The 26,716-nt window shown below is 50.0% G+C and overlaps 1 protein-coding gene across 1 annotated transcript in view; it reads left to right on the top strand.

The window, feature by feature from the left end:
• BICC1 (BicC family RNA binding protein 1) overlaps nucleotides 1-26,716 on the top strand; it is a 677,586-nt gene that overhangs the window by 148,556 nt on the left and 502,314 nt on the right. The window contains exon 2 of the mRNA XM_029609769.1: nucleotides 14,225-14,271. Coding sequence (XP_029465629.1) covers nucleotides 14,225-14,271 — 47 coding nt within the window. The remainder of the gene's footprint in view (nucleotides 1-14,224; nucleotides 14,272-26,716) is intronic.

Raw genomic sequence — 26,716 nt, 5'->3', positions numbered from 1 at the left:
AGAAGCGCGCCTTCAGTAAGATAAGTAATAGGTTTGTCATTCAGAGCAGAACGGAAGAGGATAAAAAGAAAAGAATAGCGCAGAGGACCCAGATGCAAGCAGCAGACACACAGGGAGGGAGATGGAGACACGCAGACACACAGGGAGGGAGACGGAGACACACAGGGAGGGAGACACAGAGACGGAGCAACCCTGGATGACCGCATGGCGGCCAGAGTGGCTACATTAATAGCCTTACCCTTCGCAGCGACGGGGATCCCAACAACAACAAAATATCATACAAGAGACGCAGAGCATGAGGGAGAGGAGCTCCATCTGGCCTCGGGGCCCTACTTACCAGAATTCTCCATAGCAAAGGACTCCTACCTAAACAGCGAGGTCGAGAGGACCGGCTCCAGCGTTCAGTGAGTAATAAATTATATTTCATTTAAACATGGGCCGGGGACCGAAAGTGCCATCCAGGGGGCGGCCAAGAAGCGTTTCGACCCGCAGTTCGCGTAACAAAAAAGGGGGCGATGGAGCCGGCAGGACCAAGGAGAGACCCCCCTTCCAAAGGGTGGCTGAGTTGTTGCATTATGCAGTTCCCTTTACAACAAAGACAAAGGGGCGACAGAGCCGGCAGGAACAAGGAGGGAACCCCCCCACCCAGAGGGGACCAGTCGCCAGGCAGATGACCCGTGGGATATCTCCGGCATGGAAGGTAACAGAGATGTGTGAGGAACTACCATTGACGTCACAGATTGAGATGGCACTGCAGTCTCAACAGAAGCAGGCAACGCAGCGTGGGGAGCCCACGGCGGGGGGTCAGCATCACACGTCGACCGGGACAAGAGGCAAGCAGTGGAGGCAATCCGAGCTCACCGCCGGATCAGATACCGTCAACTTCCGTGCTCAGGGACCAACCGCAAAGGACCTGTTTCTATTACCTACCGCGGTTCCCCCCCTCCATGGGCACTTGGTATATGGCTTCTTCAGGGTTCCAACAGCAGCAATGGAAATATGCCTGGTTACAATGTGTTCCCGCAATGGTCACTACAGGCATACCCCGGGGGGGGGGGGGGCGCAATGCCCCATATATCCATGGGGATGTTGGCCAGGACAACCAGAGATGCGACCCATGCAGGAGGCATGGCAGAGAGCGGAGAACAGTAATAGCGAAGGGCCGGTGTGAAACGAGAGCGGACGGAGTGAAAGGATCTCTAGTTCTGTGCCTCAGCCAAGCGGCGAGTACGAGGGGGCTGCAGCAGACAAGACATTGTCCAAGGAGCACACATGGGGCAAGAGGCGCGCAACAGTGAGTTAACAGGGGCTAATATCCCCACATCTGTCTGTTGATACGCCAGTTGCGCTTGCGTCAAAGAAGAAAGGGAAGGGTAAGCGAAAAAGGAAAAACAGCTCTAGTACCAGCGACAGTAGCACGTCTTCTGATTCAGACAGTTTGGAAGACAATAGTGCTAACCCCATGTTGGCGCTAGGGCATGCAACAACATCTACAATGGGCAACATCTTACCGCAGTTATGGGAAAGCGTACCAAAGAAAATGTGCAGGAAGATAAGAAAAAAAGTATATAGACATCTTCAGACTCATGGAAGGAAGAAAAGGGACGCGGGAAGCCAAAAGAAGCAAAAGCCATGATACTCCACCAGACAATATCAATATACTGCGCACCATCATAAACTGGACCAGGCATTCCTTCGCATGATGAGTATTGTTACACAGGGGAACCCAACACGGTGCAGACCTATACTTAGTTACGCAGGCACAATTTTGGGAGCATACAGAGCATATGAAGGATGGGCCTGGTTGAATTACGATGAGCGCTTTAGAGACAAGATGGAGGAGTATACAGGACGTGAATCTATGGCTCCAATAGATGACCAACAAAGCGAGCGATGCTGGAAGATGAAGTAGACCATCTGCAAGATCATTGGGACCAGCAGCATTATATGACTGGTCAGGGAAAGTTTCCAACAGTGCTTTCTGGAGATATGCATCCTGCACATTTAAAGATTGCAGGTGTAAGCATGTTTGCTTGATCTGTGCGGCACCTCACCCAGTAAGCAAATGCATAAAGAAAACGAGAAGCGGGAGTTCTCCCTCAAAAAAAATTGAAGGGCAGGAATTCCAAAAAGTCCCCTCACCTATAAAGCTGGACCAAATGTTGACATATATCAGAGAAGAGAGGAGGCAAAAAGAATCGCAGAAGATTTCAGGGAAGGGTTCCAAATCCCTTATCAAGGACAGATCAACAACCCAGTTAACGTGGCATCCACAACGCGCCACTCGGATATTGTACAAAGCAAGTTGAATACGGAGCTGGCACTGGGGAAGGATGGCAGGCCCTTTCCAGTTACCTCCCTTCCAAAAAATGGTGTGCTCTCCGCTAGTGGTGATACCGAAAAAGGAGCCGGGCAAGTACAGGCTAATACAGAACCTTATCCTATCCACCTGGGCTATCAGGGAACGACAATTTGCCGCAGGAAGCATGCTCCGTGCAGTAAGTGTTATTTGACAGCACGATATCCCTTCTGCAGAGGTGCAGAAAGTCAGCGGTGATGGCGAAGACTGACATCGAGTCGGCATTTCATTTACTACCAGTGCACCCATCCAGCTTCCCGCTACTGGGGTTTAAGTTCCGTGGACAATTTTACTTCGATAAATGCATGCCCATGGGATGCTCCATCTCGTGTGCCTACTTTGAGGCATTCAGCTCCTTCTTACACTGGGAAACGGCAAAAAAGGCAGGCTCAGAGAATATCATCCATTACTTAGATGACTTCTTTTTCATGGGACCAGCAGGAACAGAGGCGGCAGCTCATCTCCTACGTACGTTTCAAGAGGTGGCCGAGAAAAGACTGAGGGACCAACAACTATTATGCATTTTCTGGGCATAGAAGTGGATTTGGTAAAGATGATATCCAGGCTCCCAGTAGACAAATTGCAAAAGCTGCGAGACCTGTTAGCGAACACTGCAAGGGTTAAGAAGATGACACTGAAGGAGGTACAATCGATTCTGGGAGCCTTTAATTTTGCCTGCAGAGTGATCCCAATGAGAGTGAGCCTTCTTATGGAGGTTAGCAGTTGCCACGGCGGGCATGCGCCGGCCACATCACTTTATAAGAATCTCTAAGCATATACGGGAGGATTTCGCTATCTGGTCCTCCTTCCTGAACTACAACGGCATATCCGTTTGGCAGGAGCCCCCGGTGTCTTAGACATTCACTCCAATGCTTCTGGAGGCTGGGGGTTTGGTCTTTATTGCCAAGGAACATGGTCCACAGCATCGTGGCTAAACGAATGGGTACAAGAAGGAATAACAAAAAATATTACATTCCTGGAGCTGTTCCCTATTTCGGTTGCACTGGTTATATGGAGAGAAAGGTTGCGCGGCAAACACATTGTCTTCTGGTGCGATAACCAAGCAGTGGTTCACGTAATAAACACAGGCGGCAAAATGTTCCAGGGTCACGGACCTATTGTGGCAGATAGGGTTGAGTAGTCTGCACATCAACACCACTGTAAAGGCGCGACATATCCCAGGGTATTGCAATGGAGTGGCGGATGCATTATCTCGCACTAAATGGTCTCTATTCCGAAAACAGGTACCCAACGCAGACGAGGTGGGAACACCAGTACCGGAACATTTATGGACAATTGGAATCCAACCACGGTAGACTTGTTAAGCATCTCACCACTTGGGATGCTTACTGCAGGGGATACGGGCGACTAAGGTCCTTCCTAAACCAGCAGGGCTGGGAAGAGGGACCGGTAGCAGAAGTTGATTGCGGCCTACATTTTGTGGCCAAAAGAGGCTGGAATGTCCAGGGGCATGGTGGCGAAACAACTAGCCGGGTTTGCATTTTTCCTAGGCGCTCAAGGTTAGGGTGATCCGACTAAGGGATTCTTAACACAAAAAATGATGAAAGATTGGGGCAGAAAATTGGGAGTCAAGAGGGATGGACAGTACCCAATAACACACGATATTTTAATGCAGTTGTGGCAGGTGTTGCGCGATGTATGTCATTCAGAATTCGAAGCATGTCTTATTTCGTCTGGCATTTTCTCTCGCATTCTTTTGCGCCCTGCGTATAGGGGAACTAGTGGCAGCATCCAGGAAGGATTCGGCATCTAAGGGCAATTGTCTCCCCCCCCTCCCCCCAATTAGATGGATTGGTTGAACGGAATAAATATAGATATTAAATGCATTATGTATAAGTTCAATGATTTGATGAATAGGCTATGTACCGGTTAGCAAGATAATTATGTAATGTCGCGGCTAGGGGATAATGCAGTGATGTAGGTACCAGGGCCAATAGGGAATTATAGTAACTGAGTCAGCCGTGGGGCTGATGGAAAAAGGCATGTTGCCAGATGGGTGGGGACCACGCCCGGAGGCAGGGCCCCCTTGCTAAAACGCGGCAGGGGGGTCGGAGGAAGTGATGACATCTTGCTTCTTCGTGGCGGGCGGCAGTTAGGTGGGTGTGGTCCTGGTAATGGTGGAACCTCCTAGCGATTGGCCTGGGCGTGGTTCTTATGTTGGGTTTCAGATTGATTGTATTAGTATTAATAAAAGCTGCGGCTAATTAATGCCAAATACAGTCTATGTGTCTAGTCATCTTAAGGGATGGGGTAACAGGAAGGAGCACGACACTGGTGAAGGTGCATGTCGCGGCTCCCAGAGTCAATGGCACTGTGACATCATGCTACCATTTATATTATTTTAACAGTACAAAGACAAACATTGGAACATTATTTGTGGTTAAGAAAAAGAGAAATCAGTGTGATCAAAGGGACATTTTTGAGAAAATGAAATTGATCACAGGTATACATTTGTGCATTATAAAGAAGTTTATTTACACAAAACCAGTTTTTAGCCACAGTTCTAAACAATTCAAATGTTAATGCACCTTCCTGTGTGTGTATTTCTGTTGATTTTAATTTTGTCATCACTGTATTTTTGTTTTATAATTTGCACTTAATTATTTTTATAATTTTTTTTGTAACATGTAAGAACCTTTTAATGTGTTTATATGTTTAAAATATGTTTTATAATTATAGTAGCCCCTGAAGCAGCTCTGTCATAAGAGCGAAACTTGGCCAGAGTCAGGCCTATTTTCTACATACTGTGATAATGAAGAATCTTTGATTTTTACCGATCTTCTACTTCTGGTTGCTACATTGCCATATTGGATTGGCTTCCGTTGTGTTTCCTGGGACCATACCTTTTGTCAAAGACAGCAGTGCAGAGGAAATTGAGGGGGGTGGATGCCACAGTCAAGACCCCCAAACACACAAGTACTAGATCTGCTTATGACCCAGGGGAGGAAGGCAAGGATTTGAATGGTTTATCTTTTTGCAGCTACCAACATCTGCAATAGGGTAGACAGCCAGGAAACTGCAAAACATCAGATCTAGCGAAACTTGAGTAATGGTCCTTAGCATGGCAGCTAAGATTTAATGCAAGGGTTCAAATCCCACTGCCACTCTTTTTGTAACCTTGGGCAAGTCACTATCTTCCATTGCTTCAGATACAAACTTTGGGGCCGATGCAATATCATGCATGAAAAAAAAAAACATTCGTCCAACTTGAACGTACTTTTTTTTTTAATGCGCGCACATTCCCTCTCCTTGGGTGCCCTCTGTAATACTCAAATGAGCTGGCAATTCTAGTCATGTCAAAGAAGCTCAACATTTGTGTGGTGATAGATTCCAAGTCATCCATTAAGAAACGGGTTAGCATGGCTAGAACTGCTTTTAACAAATCAGACTGTTAGGTTTCATAATAATTAGTTGTCAGCAAATGATCTTAGACTTGTGGTGTAGGCTATTGTATAGTCTGCTAAGATTTGTGGATTGGCGGACTATATATATTTTTTAAATAAAATAAATTTAGATTATTACAATGCTGTTTATGTGGGGTTACCAGCATAAGATCATAGGATACTGGGCTTGATGGACCCTCTGTCTGACCCAATATGGCATATCTTTAGCAGTGGCCAGTCCAAGTCAAATACCTTGCAAGTATCCAAACATTAAATAAATCCAATGCTACTAATGCTGGCAACAAGCAGTGGTTATTCCCTATTGAATGATAGTTTATGGACTTCTCCAGGAGCTTATCCAAACCGTTTCTAAACCCACCTACACCAACTGCCTTAACCATATCCTCTGGCATTGAATTCCAGTGCTTAATAGTACGTTAAGTTAAAACTAATTTTCTCCAATTTGTTTTAAATGTGCTACTCACTAATTTCATGGAGTGCTCCCTAGTCCTTGTATTAACAAAAGAGAAAATAATCATTTCACATTTACCCATTCAAATCTTTTCATGATTTAATTTGTAGACCTCTATCATATCCCCCTCAGCCTTCTCTTCTCCAAGCTGAGCAGCCCTAACCTCTTTAGCCTTTCCACATAGGGGAGCCGTTCCATGCCTTTTATCAAGGGCTGCAAATATTACAGCTAGTGCAAAATACTGCAGTTAGGATTAAATTAAATATAGTTGTAAAGGGAACATTGTATCTTTTTATGATTGAACTTCACTGGCTGCTAATATCTCAGTGGATCCAATTTGTTTATCTTCATTTATAAGGCAATTCATATAGATTCTCATCCTAAAGCTGGAAAATTGCAACATCATGTACCAGTTAATTTTTTGCGTTGCTCTTCTCAATTCCTTTTATGCGTCACCAGTACAAGAATATCTCTAGTCTACTAGATCCACAGCTTTTTCAATTACCAGATCATTGCTTTGGAATGCACTTTCATTAGACTTAAGGCAGATATAGGATTCTGATGTTCTAAAAGTGTTAAAGCATTTTTGTTTGACACAGCATTTGCAAGTACATGGCTTTGAGTTTTAGTGCAGAATTGAGATATTGCTTGTACTTTTGTAATTTTTTTTGCGTATTTTACATTATGCTTGTCATTGTTATATTTTGTGACTATTTTATGAATATTTTGTAATCTGCACTGAACAATATAGATTAATGGAATATAAAATGTATAAAAGTCCTCATAGTATGGGCTTAGGATATAGCATGGTAATGACTACTTAGTTTATTTGTGTACTGTCTGCATATGCAGGCATGCTAAATTTGAAAATACCTGCATATCCACTAAATATTGCTTGTTTTTCCCTGTATTGGGGTTTTGTATATTAACTGTTTTATATGCACTCTAACAATGGTTAGCTTGCATGTTAATCTTAGTGCACCTTTAATACATAGACCCTAAAGAGTGTTAATACTGATAAAATATTTTAGAAGCAAAATTATATCACGGCGTTTCTATATCTTTTTAGTTTCATATTGAAATTGAACAAAGTAATGTTAATATTGCCATGCCATTGTCTGCTTTTTATGTCATGTTGCTCGGGAGTCAGAGATGTGGTCATATACTTCCTGGCTGATTGCAGTGGTTGAGTTTTCAGTCATTTCAAAGAAACTTTGTTTCCTGGAAAATTTTTAGTATTTAGTAATTTCTTTTTTCTGTATTTTATGATGTTCTGACATTGCTTATTTTAATATGGTAGCATAAAACTTAAATGTATGTGGATATAGGTGAAAATGAATTAGTTTTCATTCCCCATGGGTGCCTTCTCGAAAGCTTTTTGTGAATGGGGCAGGAAAGGGATTCGTTATGGGCAACTCTGGGGGCTTGAAGGTATGGTCCCCTTTCCCTCCTTACAGTCCACCTATGACCTAGCATCCGAAGATGTGTATCAATATTTACAAATACGCCACTTCTTTCACACGGAACAGGTGGGAAAGGACTTAGCTATGGGCAAAACACAATTTGAAGCCTGGTGTGATCAGGCGGATACATTACGGAGAGCCATATCTCAGGTGTACAATTACCTTAACAAGGACCCCGCGGTTAAACCAGCTTTCATGAAGGCCTGGGAGCGGGATCTAGCATACACGTTGTCAGATTACCTGGGACCAGGTTTTTTACCTTACAAAACGCGGGGCGCTACAGTCCCAGTTAGCAGAGAATCGATATAAGATTCTTTTACGGTGGTACTGCACACCAGAAAAGATACATAAGTTTAAAAGAACCTACGACCCCAGGTGCTGGAAGGGGTGCGGAGAAACAGGCACCTTCTACCACATGTGGTGGACATGTCCATACTTGAAACGTTTTTGGGCTTCTGTCACGAGCCTTATACGGGATATCTTAGAGATGGAGATAGTTCTCTTTCCTGAGCAGGTCCTGTTGAACCTGCCCTTTGATATACCTGCTACCCAAGGCAAACTTGTCACGTTTATATTAGCAGCTGCGAAATGTTCCATTTCCTAGCGTGTAGCCAGATGGACTCAGAACAAGTGGGTATAGTGTGCTCGTGCTAGCAGTTGGAGACGGATCTGACGTCAGCACGGGTACATATACCCCCACAGGAAGTGAGGCAATTCAGTAATTTCCGTCTCCAAAGCAGTTTGGAGAGCCTGCACGCTCGCTGAGCGTGTTTTCCAATACTACTTTCTACTTTCTACATTCTACTTACTAAATTTCTACAGAACAACGAGCCCCGCACTCCTGCGGTGATACCCTCGGGTCCCTCCCCCAGTTGAGTTTCTCGGGGTGATTTCCGCGATCCCTCGGAGGTCTATGCCTCGGTCCGGTGGCCGAATCGCGGCAGGGATCTAGCCCCCGAGCGAGAAGGGCTTGGGCCGGGCTGAGAGGCGCCTCTGTCCCGGCGTGGACCTAGAGGCAGCGGGCGCATTTCCTCAAGCGCGGTGGTGAAGGTATTTCCCCTCTCCCCCCGCAGCTGGAGACCGCCCAGGTTCCAGCCGGGAAGCGCCGAGGATCAGGTAAGGCGTACATCTTACTTTTGGTCTCTGAGGTACGAGGATCGGCGGCGTTGCCTGTATGCGGCACGCCGCGGAGGTCGCCATTTTGTCGGCCTTGTTCAGGTATTGAGCGCCCATGATAGGCGCCTGTATCTTATTGAGCGCATATTGCTGAAAGCATATTACTGAGCGCGTATTGTATATCATTTAGCGTATATTGTATATCATTGAGCGCATATTGCTGCCGCTTGTTATTGAGCGCATATTGTATTGAGCGCATATTGTATTGAGCGCATATTGCTGCCGCTTGTTATTGAGCGCATATTGTATTGAGCGTATATTGCTGCCGCATGTTATTGAGCGCATATTGTATTAGGCGCATATTCTTCAGCGCGCAATGGAACACTCGAACGCCCTGGCGTCTCCTGCGGCGGCGCCTCCTGATTCCGGCGTGAAAGCTCTCGGCCTCTGCTCAGCATGCCAGCTTAGGGCCACGCACAGTGAGGAGCCAGACTCCCTTTGTGCCCAATGTGAGGAGGCCGTGGGAGCCTCGGGCCAGGACCAGTCTCAACCGAGGTTTGTCGACAGTTCCCCGGGGGCCACCCCGGATCTAGCGGGCAGTCTCGAACAACCTGGGATCCCGGGGGACCTGGTACCCCGACAACTAGAGACCGCCTCCATTTCCTGGGTGGATCTCTTTAAGGGGATCCATGCCTTTGTGCAGATGCAATCAGCTTCCCGTCCAGGCCCTGCTGCTGCTCCGGCTGATCCTGCCCCTGGACCTTCGCGCCCTTATCGTGGGCACCCGCCTCCGGGCAGTCCGGTTCATGCGGACCCTGATGTTTCAGAGGACGAGTCTGAACCCCCCGAGGAGGGGGAACTTCCCTCGGGGATTGAGCCATATCGAACCATGCGGCGGTTCTTTCCCAAGGAAGATCTCTCCGACCTGGTATCTCAGTGCCTGGCGGAGTTGGATATTACAGGTCCCAGCGCTACGGTACCCTCTGCGCAGAACCCCCTGCTGGAAGGTCTTCGTCCTACAGCCCGCCATTTTCCATTCTTGCAAGCAGCACAACAACTGATAGATTTAGAATGGGCGGCACCAGCGGCTTCCTTCAAAGGGGGCCGGGCCCTGACGGGCATGTACCCATTGGCACCGGCTATACAGGACCTGCTGGCGTGCCCTCAGGTGGACGCCTTGATTAGCGCTGTGGTCAAGCGCACTACCATTCCAGTCGAAGGGGGGACGGCCCTCAAGGAGCCTCATGACCGGCGACTGGACGCCATTCTGAAGCAGACCTTTGAGGTGGCAGCTCTATCTTTGCGGATTGCGACCTGCTGCACAGTGGTGACGCGTGCCTGTTTGTCACAGGTTAGGAACACCGCTCCTGCAGCTGACATGGAGTCAGCTCTTTCGTTCCTCAAGGATGCTGCATCAGACCTAGTCAGGACAACAGCTAAGGGGATCTCATCCTCCGTAGCCGCCAGGAGGCAGCTCTGGATCCGGAGATGGTCGGCTGATGCGCCTTCAAAGACACGCCTCACCAGATTGCCCTTTAAGGGCTCGTTCCTATTTGGCAGCGACCTTGATAAACTGGCCAGTACATGGGGTGCCTCTCCAGTGCCTAGACTGCCGGAAGATCGGTTCAGAAGGGGCCAGCGCACCTTTCCAAGGCCCTCCAGGGGCAGGAGTTCACAGCGCTTTGTTCCTTACAGGAGTCGCTACCAGGCACCACGTCCTCAGGCCAGGAATCAGTCCTTTCGGACTAAGCAGCGCAAGAGGGGAGCAGGCCCGGGCTCAGGTCCCGGCCGCGCCTCCCAATGAGAATCCGCCGATTCATCTGGGGGACGGAGCCATAGGGGGCAGGTTAACCCTCTTCTACCCCAGATGGGTCGAGATCACTTCGGACCAGTGGCTCCTCGCAATTATCCGGGAGGGATATTATCTGGACTTTCATCTCCCTCCGGACAAGTTTGTGGAATTGTCATGTCCCATACACAAGAAGGCAGCATTGGAAGCTACCCTGGTGAGGCTCCTGTCCTTGAAAGCCATCATCCCAGTACCTGCCTGGGAAGTGAATTCTGGACACTATTCCATTTATTTCATGGTACCCAAGAAAGGGGGCACCTTTCGGCCTGTACTGGACCTCAAGGTCAGTCAACCGATACTTACGGGTCCCGAGGTTTCGCATGGAGACTCTGCGCTCCGTCAAGGCCGCAGTACAGCCAGGAGAATTCCTCATGGCATTAGACCTGTCAGAGGCATACCTGCACATCCTGATCCATCCGGATCATCAGCGCTACCTACGCTTCAAGGTTCTGGGTCGCCACTTCCAATTCCGGGCTCTGCCCTTTGGATTGGCCACGTCACCGCGGACCTTCACCAAGGTGGTTGTCATGGTAGCAGCGGCCCTTCAGGCAGGAAGGAATTCTGGTCCATCCCTACCTAGACGATTGGCTGATCAGGGCGAAATCACGAGAGGAGAGTCATCGGACAACCGACAGAGTGATCGCCCTTCTGGAAAGCTTGGGCTGGGTAATCAATCTCAGCAAGAGTTGCCTACAGCCTTCCCAGTCACTGGAATAACCTGGGAGTACAGTTCGACACGCAGGCACAGTCAGTCTCACTGCCAAGAGAAGGTTGAAACTTCAGACGCGTATCCAGTACTTGATGGGAGCCAGTCGGCCCATAGCTTGAGATTATCTGCAGGTTCTTGGTCTCATGGCATCCACCCTGGAAGTGGTACCTTGGGCAAGGGCCCATATGAGACCTCTACAACACTCACTGCTCTCTCGCTGGAGCCCTCATCTACGGAACTATTCCACGCACCTACCTCTGCCTGCCAGAGTCCGGACACAGTTACGGTGGTGGCTGCAGTATGACCACATGAGCAAGGGGTCGAGGATGTCCTCTCCCACGTGGACTCTGCTCACCACAGATGCCAGCCTGAGCGGCTGGGGAGCACACTGCGAAGGACTCGCGCACAAGGGCGGTGGCGCGGAGAAGAGTCAGCATGGAACATCAACCGTCTAGAGGCTTGGGCAGTCCGATTGGCATGCCTTCGATTTGCTCACACACTGAAGAACAGAGCAGTCAGAGTGATGTCAGACAACGCCACCACGGTGGCATACATCAACCGTCAGGGCGGAACCAGAAGCCGACAAGCATCTCTGGAGATCGCCCCACTGATGGCTTGTGCAGAGGCAAATCTTCAGGACCTCTCCGCTGTCCACATTGCCGGGAAGGACAACACCACGGCAGACTTCCTCAGCAGAGAACGCCTAAATCCGGGAGAGTGGCAGCTGTCGCCCACAGCCTTCCAGATGATTGTGGATCACTGGGGGATTCCGGACATGGATTTACTGGCGGACAAGTCCAATGCTCAAATACCCAGATATTTCAGCCGCAAGCGCGACCCGTTCTCACACGGAATCGATGCCCTGGTTCAGCCATGGCCTCCAGGGACTCTGCTATACGCCTTTCCTCCGTGGCCTCTGCTGGGCGCCATCATCCACAAGATTCAGAAACACCGGGGCCTAGTTCTTCTAGTGGCACCAGACTGGGCAAGAAGACCCTGGTACATGGACATGAGAAGACTACTGGCAGGGGAGCCCCGTCCCCTGCCTCCTCTCCGGGACCACCTACGTCAAGGTCCCATACTCCACGAGGATCCAGCTCAATTCTCTCTTACGGGCCATTGAGAGGGCTAGATTGAAGAAAAGAGGTTACTCTCAGCCTGTGATAGATACACTCCTCCGAGCTCGCAAGTTTTCCACATCCCTCACCTATGTAAGGATCTGGAGAGTATTTGAAGCATGGTGCGACACTCATGGCACCAATCCACATGTGACCACGATCCCTATTGTGTTGGATTTCCTGCAAAATGGGCTTCAGAAGGGTCTCTCCCTCAGCTCCATCAAGGTTCAGGTGGCTGCGCTATCTTGCTATGGCCCCAGGAGGGATGGCAAGACCATCGCCAAGCACCCAGATGTTTCTTGCTTCCTGCAAGGAGTCCAGCATATTCGTCCGCCACTGAAGTGGCCTGTGCCCTTATGGAACCTCAACCTTGTTTTGGATTTCCTCGCGGGATCCACCTTCAGACCCCTTCGGGGACTGTCTCTCCGTTCTCTAACCTTGAAGATGGTGTTTTTGCTGGCTCTATGTTCAGCACGCCGCATATCAGAGCTACAGGCACTGTCCTGTTGGGATCCATTTCTCTGAATCACTCCTGAGGCTATCCATCTTCGCACGGTTCCCTCCTTTCTACCTAAAGTGGTTTCACAGTTTCATCTGAACCAAACCATATCCTTGCCTACCACGGCGGGTTTGAAGAAATCTGAACAAGGGCGTTTATTGCGCCATCTCGACATTGGCAGATTACTGCCCAGATATCTGGAAGTGACACAAGAACTACGAAAGACGGACCATCTGTTCGTCCTGCACAGCGGGAAGAAGCAAGGTGAAGCGGCCTCGCGGCCCACCATCGCCTGCTGGATTAAAGAAGTTATCAGAGCAGCTTATGTGGAGGCTGGGAAGTCTCCCCCTCTACGAGTCAAGGCTCATTCTACCAGAGCACAAGTGGCATCCTGGGCGGAATCCAGGATGCTGTCGCCTGCAGAAATATGTAAAGCGGCGACATGGTCCTCCCTCCATACCTTCTCCAGGTTCTACCGTCTGGATGTCCAGGCTAGGGAGGACTCAGCATTTGCGAGGGCAGTACTACATGGTCCTCAGGCAGCCTCCCACCCAGGCTGGGAGTAAAGCTTTTGTACATCCCATTTGTTCTGAGTCCATCTGGCTACACGCCAGGAAATGTTGAGATTACTTACCTGATAATCTCCTTTTCCTTAGTGTAGACAGATGGACTCAGCATCCCGCCCAGCTGCCTGTGTACATGGGTTTCACCGAGTCCAGGTAAGCCATGTCATCTGTTTCCATAAGAGCGTACACTCTACCAGGTGTCAACGCCTTCCGGTTGGAAATGCTGGCGGTCTCCAGCTACTATCAATCGGTCAGGGGAATCCTGTTTCACTTTTCACTGAGCGTCAGTACACACATCCATAACAGCTTTAGCAAGGAAGATTACTAAGTTGCTACGCTTCCTGTGGGGGTATATATACACCCGTGCTGACGTCAGATCCGTCTCCAACTGCTAGCACGCGGATACTATACCCATTTGTTCTGAGTCCATCTGTCTAAACTAAGGAAAAGGAGATTATCAGGTAAGTAATCTCAACATTAAGCATGCATGTAAGTGGTGGTCATGTGTGCGAGGAGAGAGATTCAGGTTTTAAATCTCTTTATTTTACATAAAAATAATTTGCTTAGAAGAAATGACATATGGCCAGATGGGAATTTGTTTTGTTGCAGACATAACATTTAATGATAGAAGCTATGATTAACACTTTTTTGTGATGGTTTCATTTACAGCTGCTGCTGAGGGCAAAGGGAAGAGTGGAGAAGATTTTTTCCAGAAGGTAAGACTGTTTTTATTGGCGTTAATGAGATATACGAAGGTGTTAATTTTTGATAGATGGCAAAAGTTTTTTGAATATTGAATTTTCTAATTTCTTATCATTGTATATCTTACTAACCATTATACAATTCTAGTAGATATTTTCCTTTATTATTTTCTCTTTGGCACCTTGGCTCTTTGTCCTTAGGATATTTTTGCATATAATGTTAAACTGAAATGATACATTGCTTGAACAGCATACATAATGAAGCTATTTAACTCTCAACTTTACACATTCTCCCCACAAGATGTCATAGTGGATAATACATTGAAATCGTCTGCTCAGTGTGCTGTGGTGATTAAAAAAAAAAAGCCAGAATATAAGGAATTATTAGTAAGGAAATGGCAAATAAAACTGAGGATGTCGTCATGCCTCTGTATCGCTCCATGGTGAGACCGCACTTTGAATACTGTGTGCAGTTCTGGTCACTGCATCTCAAAAAGGATATAGCTGTACTGGTGAAAGTGCAGAGAAGGGTGACCAAAATAAGGGGCATGGAATGGCTGTCCTATAAGGAAAGGCTACAGAAGTTAGGGCTGTTCAGTTTGGAGAAGATGACGGGGGGGGGGGGGGGGGGAGATATGATAGAAGTCTACAAAATCATGAAAGGACTTGAACAAGTTAATGTAAATCTGTTATTTACTCAGATAATAGGATTAGGGGGCACTCCATGAAGGTAGCAAGTAGCTCATTTAAAACAAATAGAAGAAAATTTTCACTCAGCGCATAGTTAAGCTCTGGAATTCATTGCCAGAGGATGTGGTTACAGTATTTAGTGTAACTTGGTTTAAAAAAGGTTTGGATAAGTTCCTAGAAGAAAAATCCATAAACTATTATGATAATTAGTAAGCAATAGTAAGTCGCTTGTGATTTATCTAATGTTTGGGTACTTGCCAGGTACTTGTGACTTGGATTGGCCCCTGTTGGAAACAGGATACTAGGCTTGATGGACCCTTTGTCTGACCCAGTATGGCATATCTTATGTTCCCTGTACATACCAGGATCATTCCAGACTGTGGGTTATGTTCCATGTCCAGCAGATGGAGTCAGAACACAAAATTCCCAGGTGAGGAACCATATAACCACGCCTCCCCTGTAACAGCTCTCTGTAACATTCTGACTCCAGCAGATGTGAGCAGGGGACTTGTGGTCCCCAGCTTGTTAGCTTAAGGCTACCTCAGGGGGATCAAGTTTAAAAAAAAAAAAAAAAAAAAAAAAAAAAAAAAAAAAAAGAAGTTTTAAAGTTACAGTTTAGGTCAATTTGCTAAGGCACCCCTTACAGCAGGGGGAGAGCTCTCAGCTGGTGCTGGCTCATCGCTCTCTAGCCTGGTGACTTGCTGACAGGCTGTTGCCTGTTTTTCTTTCTTTCTTTTCTGATTTTCCTCACTGAGGGCTCAGTTGGGGTAAGTGTATTTTTGTTTCATCTTCTTTTTCAGCAGAAGATTGCAATTTTTTTTGGACTCCGTTCAGCTCTCTGAGGTGAAAGTTGGTAGCGCTGGCCTCTCCCTCCTGACCCAGGTTTTCCCCCCTCCCTTTTGGGGAGCGACCGACGTCCCGACCTGTGGCCCCGCGAAGCACCATTCCCCGGGGCCGCCTGCTGTCGGGAGGTTAATTCCCTGTCAGTTCTTCTTCAGGTCGGTGGGGGACCACGGCAAGCGTCCGTTGCCGGGTCAGCGCTCATTTTGGGCACGAGCCACCTGTAGAGCCTCCCCCCCTCTCTCTCTCCCTGTGGCGATGCAGTCTGCGGCGCCTTGTGAGGGTCCCGACAGGGCCGGATTATTTTCTGAACTGGGTCTGTGCTCAGGCGGTTTCCCTGAGGGGGAATGTGCGCCAGCTACTAACAAGGACGTTGGAGCTGCAGACCGCATGGGAAGGACGCACCAGGCTCCGTTCCCTCTCAACGCGGGAATGGCGGACATTTTGTTGCAAGATTCTGATGCCATGCTTTCTGAGGACATGGATAATCCGTTCCCCACTTCTAGGCCTGTTTTAGACCCTTACTCCGAGTCTAATCCTGGTAGGCAGAGGGGGGGATCCCTCGGGGGGGTGACCCCTCAGGATGCCAGGCCTTTTCCCCTGAATTCATAGTCCTGATGCACAGGGCTTTTCTTCAGAGCAGACACACGACCTTTGGGACCTGGGGACCCTCTCCCCGCAAGATACCATGTCCTACTCCCCTCCTGGGTGGGACCCTCCCTCAGGCTCGCCCCCCTTTTGTAGGCGGGGGAGCGGGGACTTCTTGTGGCCCTACCGGGACACCATTGATAATACAGACTTCGCCGGGGGAAGGACAATCCCAGGACCCTGACGTGGACGACCCCACCTTGGCGGCCCAGGTGGAGGGTGATGACCCTAGGGTCCTCTGCATCTTCCAAGCGGCGGAGTTAGATGACCTCATTCCCTACATCCTCCAGGAAATGGATATTGATCCCCCTCCGGAACCGGTGGGGCCTGACCCGGCTCTAAAGAAGGGGGACCCACTGCCAACCTTAGGGTCGGTAGAGCCATGGAAAAATTGTATCCTCTGCCGGTCGATTTTTTTGGAAATTCTCAAAGTTCCCGCCGTAGATTCTGCGGTATCAGCGTTCACAAAACATACCACTATTCCTGTCACTGGAGGGACGGCATTGAAGGATATGCAGGATCGGAAGCTGGAGGTTTACCTCAAGCGTATCTTTGAGGTCTTGGCCTTAGGGATGCAGGCGGCTATCTGCAGTTCCCTCGCACAGCGAGCGGGTCTTCGGTGGGTGCAGCAGCTTCTCACCTCCCAGTCCTTACCAGACGCTGAGGCTCACTAGGCGGACAGACTGGAAGCCGTTGTGAACCATGGTGGCGGTGGTCTCAGCGCGTCGGCTCCTTTGGCTTCGCAATTGGTCGGCTGATGCCTCTTCCAAGACACATTTGGGGTCCCTTCCTTTTAAGGGTAGGTATCTTTTTGGTGAAGACTTGGATCAGATCATCAAGTCCCTTAATGAGAACGCGGTGCACAAGTTGCCCGAAGATCGACCCCGTTCGTCAAGATCATATAATTACTCCAGAAACCGTTATCGTAACCAGCGGAGAGCGCGTCCTCAGAGGCAACAGCCACCTCGGGCTCCCTCTTCTCGTTCCCAATCCTGGAACCGGCCCTTTCGTGGGCGCCGCCAGGGTAAGGAAGCGCGGGGTGCTGGTGCATCCGCTAAATCTACCCAATGATGCCAGACGGACCCGTGAGGTGGTCCCTCGACTGGGGGGTTGCCTTGCTCTCTTCTACGAAGAGTGGGTCCAAATCACGTCGGATCAATGGGTTCTGGATATGCTAAGACGTGGTTACGCTTTGGATTTTGTTTGCGCTCCTCGGGATCGGTTCCTGTTTTCCCCTTGCGGGTCCTTAATCAAACAGGGAGCCGTGCAGCAGACCCTCGATCGTCTCCTTCAATTGGGGGCCATAGTGCAGGTGCCAGCCGCCGAACTGGGCCGGGGGCATTATTCAATCTACTTTGTGGTTCCCAAGAAGGAAGGTACTTTTCGTCCTATCCTGGACCTCGAGCAGGTCAACCGGTCCCTCAGAGTTCCTCAAATCCGTTCAGTGTTAGCGGCAGTTCATCCGGAAGAATTCTTGGCTTCATTGGATCTCACGGAGGCGTATCTCCACATACCAATTTGTCAAGCTCATCAGCGTTACCTACGCTTCAAAATTTTGGGTCAACACTTCCAATTTCACGCTCTTCCCTTTGGCCTGGCCACAGCTCCACGGGTTTTCACGAAGATTATGGTGGTAGTGGCGGCAACCTTGCGCAAGGAAGGCATCCTTGTGCATCCTTACCTAGACTATTGGCTCATCCGTGCAAAGTCACGAGCGCAGAGTATCCTCGCAGTCGACAGAGTGGTACAATTTCTCCAATCTCTGGGATGGATTGTCAACTTCACCAAGAGCAGCCTGGTCCCATCCCAGTCGTTGGATTTTCTGGGAGCTCACTTCGACACCAAGAATGCCAGGGTTTTCTGCATCCGGACAGAGCTCATTCTCTGCGTCAGCAGATTCAAGGATTTATGGCGCTCGAGACGCCCACTGCCTGGAACTACCTGCAGGTACTGGGGACCATGGCCTTGACAATCGATCTGGTTCCTTGGGCATTTGTGCATCTGAGGCCTCTGCAGAGATCCCTACTCTCCCGGTGGCAGCCGGTGTCGAGAGATTTTCAGGCAATCCTTCCGATTCCGAGAGGAACCTTCATCAGTCTCCATTGGTGGCTGGAACCGCGGCACCTAGCTCAGGGGATGTCGCTGGAGGACCCGGATTGGGTGATTATCACCACGGACGCCAGCCTCGCAGGCTGGGGAGCGGTCTGTCTGGACAGCTCAATCCAGGGTCGATGGACGAAGGAACAGTCGAAGTGGCCCATCAACCACTTGGAGACCAGGGCGGTCCGTCTGGCGTTACAGGGTTTCTTCCCCATAGTATGCCATCAAGCAGTCAGAGTGCTATCGGACAATGCGACTACAGTGGCGTACATCAATCACCAGGGAGGCACGAGAAGTCTGTTGCTCTCTCTGGAAACCGACAAATTGGAGTGGGCAGAGCTTCACCTCCAACGACTAGCGGCCTCGCATGTAGCGGGAGTGGACAATGTACAGGCGGACTTTCTCAGCCGACAAAACTTGGATCCCGGAGAGTGGGAGCTCTCGCAGCAGGCGATGCGGATAATAATACGGCGATGGGGGACACCGCTCGTAGACCTAATGGCAACCGCTGGAAATGCAAAGGCCGCCCGCTTCTTCAGCCGCAGGCGGGAGCGCGGCGCCGAGGGCGTGGACGCGCTGGTCCTACCCTGGCCGTGCCACTGTCTCCTATATGTTTTCCCACCGTGGCCCCTCGTGGGCAAGGTCATCCGCAGGATAAAGGCACACCAAGGGCCAGTGATCCTGGTGGCGCCAGAGTGGCCCCGACGACCGTGGTTCGCGGATCTGCGCAATTTGGCGGTGGAGGGTCCCCTTCGTCTCGGTCAGCTGCCACGTCTTCTACGCCAGGGTCCAATATTTTTCAAGGAGGCAGATCGCTTCTGTCTTGCGGCCTGGCTTTTGAGAGGCGTCAGTTGAGAAGGTGTGGTTATCCGGAGCCGGTTATTTCAACACTACTGAAAGCACGTAAGATGTCCACCTCTGTTACCTATGTTCGAGTCTGGAAGGTCTTTGAGGATTGGTGTGGAGCGAATGACATTCTTCCCATGCAGGCCTCAGTGCCACAAGTCCTTTCCTTCTTGCAGGCAGGTTTGGATTTGGGTCTTGCTTACAATTCTCTTCGGGTTCAGGTGGCGGCCTTGGGGGCTTTTCTTCGCAGTGGAAATAAGGAGTTTCTGTCCTCGCATCCGGACGTCTCCCGTTTCCTTAAAGGAGTTAAACACTTGAAGCCTCAGATTCGCCCACCTTGTCAGTCGTGGAATCTGAATGTGGTTTTCCGAGTCCTCTGTGGTTCGCCGTTCGAACCTATATTCTTGGCTACCATCAAGGACGTCACTCTCAAGACCATTTTTCTCGTGGCAATCAGTTCAGCAAGACGTATTTCCGAGCTGCAGGCCCTATCCTGTCGTGAACCATACCTTCGTTTCACGCCTGAAGGGGTTTCGCTGAGGACTGTTCCTTCTTTTCTCCCTAAGGTGGTTTTCGGCGTTCCACCTCAACCAATCGGTGGAATTACCATCTTTTGCCTCTTCTGAGTCTGGAGACCTGCATAGACTGGATGTACGGCGGTCTCTGATATGCTATCTGGAGGTGACTAATGATTTTCGGCTCTCCGATCATCTCTTTATCCTCTGGTCCGGACCCCGGAAGGGTTGCATGGCCTCCAAACAATCTATAGCGCGGTGGTTGAAGGGAGCGATCATAGCGGCGTACCTTGGCGTAGGTAAGTCCCCGCCGCTGGTTGTCAAGGCTCATTCTCTTTGAGCCCAGGTGACATCTTGGGCGGAGAGCTCCTCCGTCTCCACTCAGGAGATTTGTAGGGCGGCCACCTGGAAGTCGATCCATACTTTTGCGAGACATTATCGCCTGGACGTCGGTGCTCCGTCGGGCGGTCAGCTTGGAGACAAGGTAATACAAGCAGGGCTGTCTGTGTCCCACCCGTGATGGGAAAGCTTTGGTACATCCCACAGTCTGGAATGATCCTGGTATGTACAGGGAAAAGAAAATTATTCCTTACCTGCTAATTTTCGTTCCTGTAATACCATGGATCATTCCAGACACCCTCCCTTGGTTTGGGGGTTTTGCTGGTGGGACATCCCTGCCTAACTGTCTTAACAATCTTTTACTCTGTATTTCGAATACTGCACATCTTTTTTGTTCACGCACTGCTGTTTGCAAATTCACTGTTCAGAATTTAGTTGCTGTTTATTTGGACAGCGGTTATTTCAATTCCTTCTTTGATTACTTGATCCCTCTGTTTTTTAGTCTCTCTCTTTTGGGCTTTGTTAGTCTAGTTACTGAGAGCTGTTACAGGGGAGGCGTGGTTATATGGTTCCTCCCCTGGGAATTTTGTGTTCTGACTCCATCTGCTGGACATGGAATATAACCCACAGTCTGGAATGATCCATGGTATTACAGGAACGAAAATTAGCAGGTAAGGAATAATTTTCTTTTCTTATGTAGTTGAGGCTGTTCTACTACAGGAAAGAGGGTTGTGGATTCCTCTTCAAATATTTTCTGATTCCTCAAACTGGGGGATATTTCATCTTGGACAAATTCTGTCTAAAGGAGAAATTAAAGATGATTTCCCTAGATACCATCATAGCCCCTAAAAGAAGATAGCATTTTTTTTCTTTCCTTTTTTGTTCTCCCCTCAGTTTGTGGGCTTGAATTAGATATTTTTCACATGGATAGGCTTTATTTGGTGGTGGTTTTGATACTGTATATTTGGAGATGTCCTAATTTTCTTGTCTTTAGTTGATGATTATTTTGACTTATATATTATACATTCAATATAAAAAAAGACTGGATATTCTCTCTGGATCTCCAGGATACCCATATTTGTACAGAAATACTTCCTATTATTAGGATATATCATATTTGTGTTGGGTAAGCACCATCTCCACTATTGAATTGCTCTTTGGTCTGATATCAGCCCTGCATGTCTTTATGAAATGTCTAGTGGTCATAACATTTCTATGCAAACTAGGGATTCATTTGTTTCCCTGTTTGGATTTTTGCCTGGTTGAGCACATTTATAATTAAAATTGTAGTACCTGCTTCACATTGTGAATCCTGAAGTGGATTATAATAAAACAAACAAAAAACCTTTCAGACCGGAGTGAATGTATTCATGTAATCAAGTTTACTTAGGGAATAGCCACTGCTATTAATTGCATCAGTATCATGGGATCTTCTTAGTGTTTGGGTAATTGTCAGGTTCTTGTGGCCTGGTTTGGCCTCTGTTGGAAACAGGATGCTGGGCTTGATGGACCCTTGGTCTGACCCAGCATGGCAATTTCTTATGTTCTTATGAAGACCACCATTAAAGTGCTGGAGTTGCTACATTTTGCCATAAACTAGCCCTCCATTTTCAATGGGAATTTATTGGGGCTTATGTGAAAACTTTTCTCCCTACCCATGGTGAGGGGAGTCATTCAGAATCCACTTGGAACATATTGAGGATGCTAGGATGTATGGCATTAATAGTTCATATTATTACCTCCATGGTACTTCTCCATATGAATCAAGCTGAGTGATCCTTAAAAGTCCCAGTGGAATCAAAACACTGAAGGGATGTGTCTGCATTATGGGAAAGTTAACACTCCTCATTTCCTAGCGTGTAGCAGATGGACTCAAAACAAATGGGTATTGTGTGCTCGTGCTAGCAGTTGGAGACGGATCTGACGTCAGCACGGGTACATATACCCCCACAGGAAGTGTAGCAAATCAGTAATTTCCGTCTCCAAAGCAGTTTGGAGCTACCCCACGCTCGCTGAGCGTGTTTCCAATTTCTAACAACTAAATTCATAAAAGAAACCTACTGAAGACGAGCCCCGCACTCCTGTGGTGATACCAGGCGGTCACTCACCCAGTTGAGTTTCCCGAGCTGACTTCCGTGGTCCCTCGGAGGTAAGAGCCTCGGGCCGGTTTGCGGCAGGGACCCAGCTCCCGAGTGAGAAGAGCTCAGGCGCAGCTTGGCCCCCGAGCGAGACGAGTTCGGGCGCGGCCTAGAGGCAGCGGGTGCACTTCCTTAAGCGCGGTGGTGAAGGTATCCCCTCTCCCCCCGCAGCCGGGAAGCGCCGAAGACAAGGTAAGGCGTACATCTTTACTTGGTCTCTGAGGAAGTGTGGACTAACTGGGCCTGCCTACGAGGCAGCCCGCCTAGGAGGTCGCCATTTTGCCTACCTACTCATCTTCTCCAATTAAGCGCACGTTGCTTGCCAAGCGCACGCGATAGGCGCACGTTGTTAGTGCACGCGATAGGCGCACGTTGTTAGTGCACGCGATAGGCGCACGTTGTTAGTGCACGCGATAGGCGCACGTTGTTAGTGCACGCGATAGGCGCACGTTGTTAGCGCACGCGATAGGCGCACGTTGTTAGCGCACGCTACTAGTATACGCGCACGTTTATAAGACGCCCGTTATTGGCGCACGTTTATAAAGCCGCCCGTTATTGGCGCACGTTTATAAAGCCGCCCCTTCTAGGCGCATGCTGTTAAGCGCACGTGTTAAGCGCACATCGTTGGGCGACACCGCATTTCAGGCGAATGGAGCATAAGAGAGCCCATGCGTCCGCAGAGCCGGCACCTCCAGAATCAGGCATGAACGCTCTAAGCCTCTGCTCAGCATGCAACCACAGAGCGAGGAAGCAGACTCCCTATGTGCCCAATGTGAGGAAGCCATGGGAGTTCCAGGACAAGACCGGTCCCAGCCCAGCGGTTCCTCAGGGACCACACTGGATTTGGCAGGCCACGGCGAGCAGCCAGGGAACCCGAGAGACCTGGTACCCCTGCGGCCAGATCCGGCTTCGCTTTCCTGGGTGGAATTATTTAAGGGAATTCACGCCTTTGTCCAAATGCAGTCTGCTCCTCGTATGGGTCTTTCCGTCCCGGTTGATCCGGCCCCTGGACCCTCGAGACCTATGTGCGGCCACTCGCCACCCGATAGCCCCGATTATGGGGATTCGGATTGCTCCGAGGAACATGAGCCCCCCGAGGAGGGTGAACTTCCCTCTGAGATAGAACCATATCGGACCATGAGACGCTTCTTTCGGAAAGAAGATCTTCCAGGCCTGGTCTCACAATGCTTATCGGAGCTGGCCATTCCGGGCCAGGATGCCCCAGGGGACCCTATAAAGAACCCCCTGCTAGAGGCCCTGCGCCAAACGGCTCACCACTTCCCCTCCTACAAGCAGCACAGCAGCTAATCGAGCTGGAATGGAAGGCACCGGAGGCCTCATTCAAAGGGGGTCGGGCCTTGTCTGGCATGTACCCTCTGGATCCGGAGTCCAAGGAGCTGCTGGCGTGCCCCAGGGTAGACGCCATAGTTAACGCAATTGTGAAGCGCACAACCATTCCGGTGGAGGGGGGAGCGGCCCTCAAGGATACACATGACCGATGCATGGACACCATTCTGAAACAGGCTTTTGAGGTAGCAGCCATGTCCCTTCGAATCGCGACTTGCTGCACCGTGGTGACGCGCTTCTGTTTATCACAGGCAAGAAACAACACCCCGGGAGAAGACATGGAATCAGCTCTCATTTCTCACTGACGCAGCCTCCGACCTCGTCCGTACGGCAGCCAAGGGAGTGTCCTCCTCAGTGGCAGCCAGGAGACAGCTTTGGCTACGTAATTGGGCGGCCGACTCTTCCTCCAAGACACGACTCACAAGGAATGCCCTTTAAGGATTCCCTACTGTTCGGCAGCGACCTCGAGAACTGGGCTACTAAATGGGGTGCCTCTCCATTACCCCGTCTACCAGAAGACAGGTCAAGGAGGAGCCAGCGTTCTGTTTCTAGACCATCCAGAGGTAGAAACTCGCAGCGCTTCAACCCCTAAAGGACTCGCTATCAAGCACCTTTTTCAGGCCAGGAACCAGCCCTTTCGGACTAAGCACACCAAGAAGAAAACCGGCCCGGGTTCTGGCCCCGGCCGTAACCCACAATGACAATCCGCCGACCCATCCGAGGGTAGCAGCCATAGGGGGCAGGCTAACCCTCTTCTACCGCAGGTGGGTCGAGATCACTTCGGACCAGTGGGTCCTTGCCATCATCCGGGAAGGATATTACCTGGATTTTCTTCGGCTTCCACCGAACAAGTTTGTGGAATCTCCTTGCTCACCGATCAAGAAAGCGGCACTAGAAGTGACCTTACAGAGGCTCCTGGCCCTAAGAGCCATAATCCCAGTACCTGCAGGAGAGAGAAATTCTGGGCATTATTCCATTTATTTCATAGTACCCAAGGAGGGGGGCACGTTCAGGCCCGTCCTGGACCTCAAGTCAGTCAATCGACACAGAGTCCCCAGCTTTCGCATGGAAACTCTGCGGTCTGTCAAGAATTCAGTACAGTCAGGGGAGTTTTTCACCTCCCTAGATCTGTCGGAAGCCTACTTGCATATCCCAATCCATCGGGATCACCAGCGCTATTTACGCTTCAAAGTCCTGAATCAGCACTTCCAGTTCCGAGCTTTACCCTTTGGGTTAGCCACCGTGCTGCGGATCTTTACCAAGGTCGTCGTAGTAGTGGCGGCAGCACTCAGGAAGGAAGGAATTCTCGTCCATCCCTACCTGGACGATTGGCTGATCAGGGCAAAGTCAACGGAGGAGAGTCACCGGGCAACCAACAGAGTTATAGCTCTTCTGGAAAGCCTAGGATGGGTAGTCAACATAAAAAAGAGTTCCCTACAGCCATCCCAGTCGCTGGAATACCTAGGGGTCCAATTCGACACCCAAGACAAGGTCAGCCTGACCTCCAAGAGACAGTCAAAACTCCAGAATCATCTGCAGGTCCTGCTGAGCGCCAGCCGGCCCACAGCTCGGGATTACCTACAAGTCCTCGGCCTCATTGCGTCCACTCTGGAAGTGGTGCGATTGGCGCGGGCTCATATGAGACCATTGCAACGCGCCCTTCTATCTCGATGGAGCCCACGATCACAGAACTACACCATACACCTACCTCTGCCGGCCAGAGTGCGGAATCAGCTACGGTGGTGGTTACAGCCCGGCCACATGAGCTGGGGGTCAAGAATGTCCTCCCCAACCTGGATTCTGCTCACCACAGATGCCAGCCTGAACGGATGGGGAGCACACTGCGAGGAACTCACCGCCCAAGGGCGGTGGACCAGAGAAGAGTCAAGGTGGAACATCAACCGACTAGAGGCACGGGCAGTCAGGCTTGCGTGCCTGCGATTTGCCCACAGACTTCGCGACAGAGCGGTCAGAGTGATGTCAGACAATGCCACCACAGTGGCATACATCAATCGACAGGGCGGAACCAGAAGCCAACAAGTGTCCCTAGAAGTAACTCCCCTGATGATTTGGGCAGAAGCAAATCTTCAGGACATCTCCGCCGTCCACATTGCTGGGAAGGACAACACGACGGCAGACCTCCTCAGCAGAGAAAGCCTAAACCCGGGGGAGTGGCAGCTGTCACCCACAGTTTTTCAGATAATTGTGGATCGATGGGGGATGCCAGCCATGGACCTATTAGTGGACAGGTCCAACGCTCAAGTTCCCAGATATTTCAGCCGCAGGCGGGATCCTCGAGCCCAGGAGATCGATGCCCTGTTACAACCGTGGCCTCGGGGATCCTGTTATACGCCTTTCCTCCATGGCCCCTGCTGGGCGCCATTGTACACAGGATTCAGCGACACAGAGACCTAGTTCTTCTAGTGGCCCCGGACTGGCCAAGAAGACCCTGGTACGCAGACATGAGAAGACTACTGGCAGGGACTCCTCTACACCTGCCTCCACACAGGGACCTGCTGCAGCAAGATCCCATCCTCCACGAGGATCCAGCTCAATTCTCTCTTACGGTCTGGCCATTGAGAGGGCTAGACTGAAGAAAAGAGGATACTCGGAGCCGGTAATCGATACACTCCTCCGAGCACGCAAGTTCTCCACATCACTAACATATGTAAGGATCTGGAGAGTTTTTGAAGCCTGGTGCGACTCTCACAGCACCAATTCACATGCCACTAAGATCCCTCTCATTTTGGACTTCCTACAAGATGGACTTCAGAAGGGTCTGTCCTTCAGCTCCATCAAGGTTCAGGTAGCAGCGCTGTCTTGCTATGGTCCCAGGAGTGATGGCAACTCCATTGCCAAACACCCAGACGTTTCACGCTTCCTGAAAGGAGTCAAACACATTCGCCCGCCACTGAAGTGGCCAGTGCCCTTGTGGAACCTCAACCAAGTATTGGAATTTCTAGCGGGATCTGCATTCAGGCCCCTTCGAGGCCTGTC

Source organism: Rhinatrema bivittatum, chromosome 7, assembly GCF_901001135.1.
Source record: "Rhinatrema bivittatum chromosome 7, aRhiBiv1.1, whole genome shotgun sequence".
Taxonomy (NCBI): domain Eukaryota; kingdom Metazoa; phylum Chordata; class Amphibia; order Gymnophiona; family Rhinatrematidae; genus Rhinatrema; species Rhinatrema bivittatum.
Note: the sequence above shows the minus strand (reverse complement) of the source record. Positions and strands in the feature narration are given on the sequence as shown.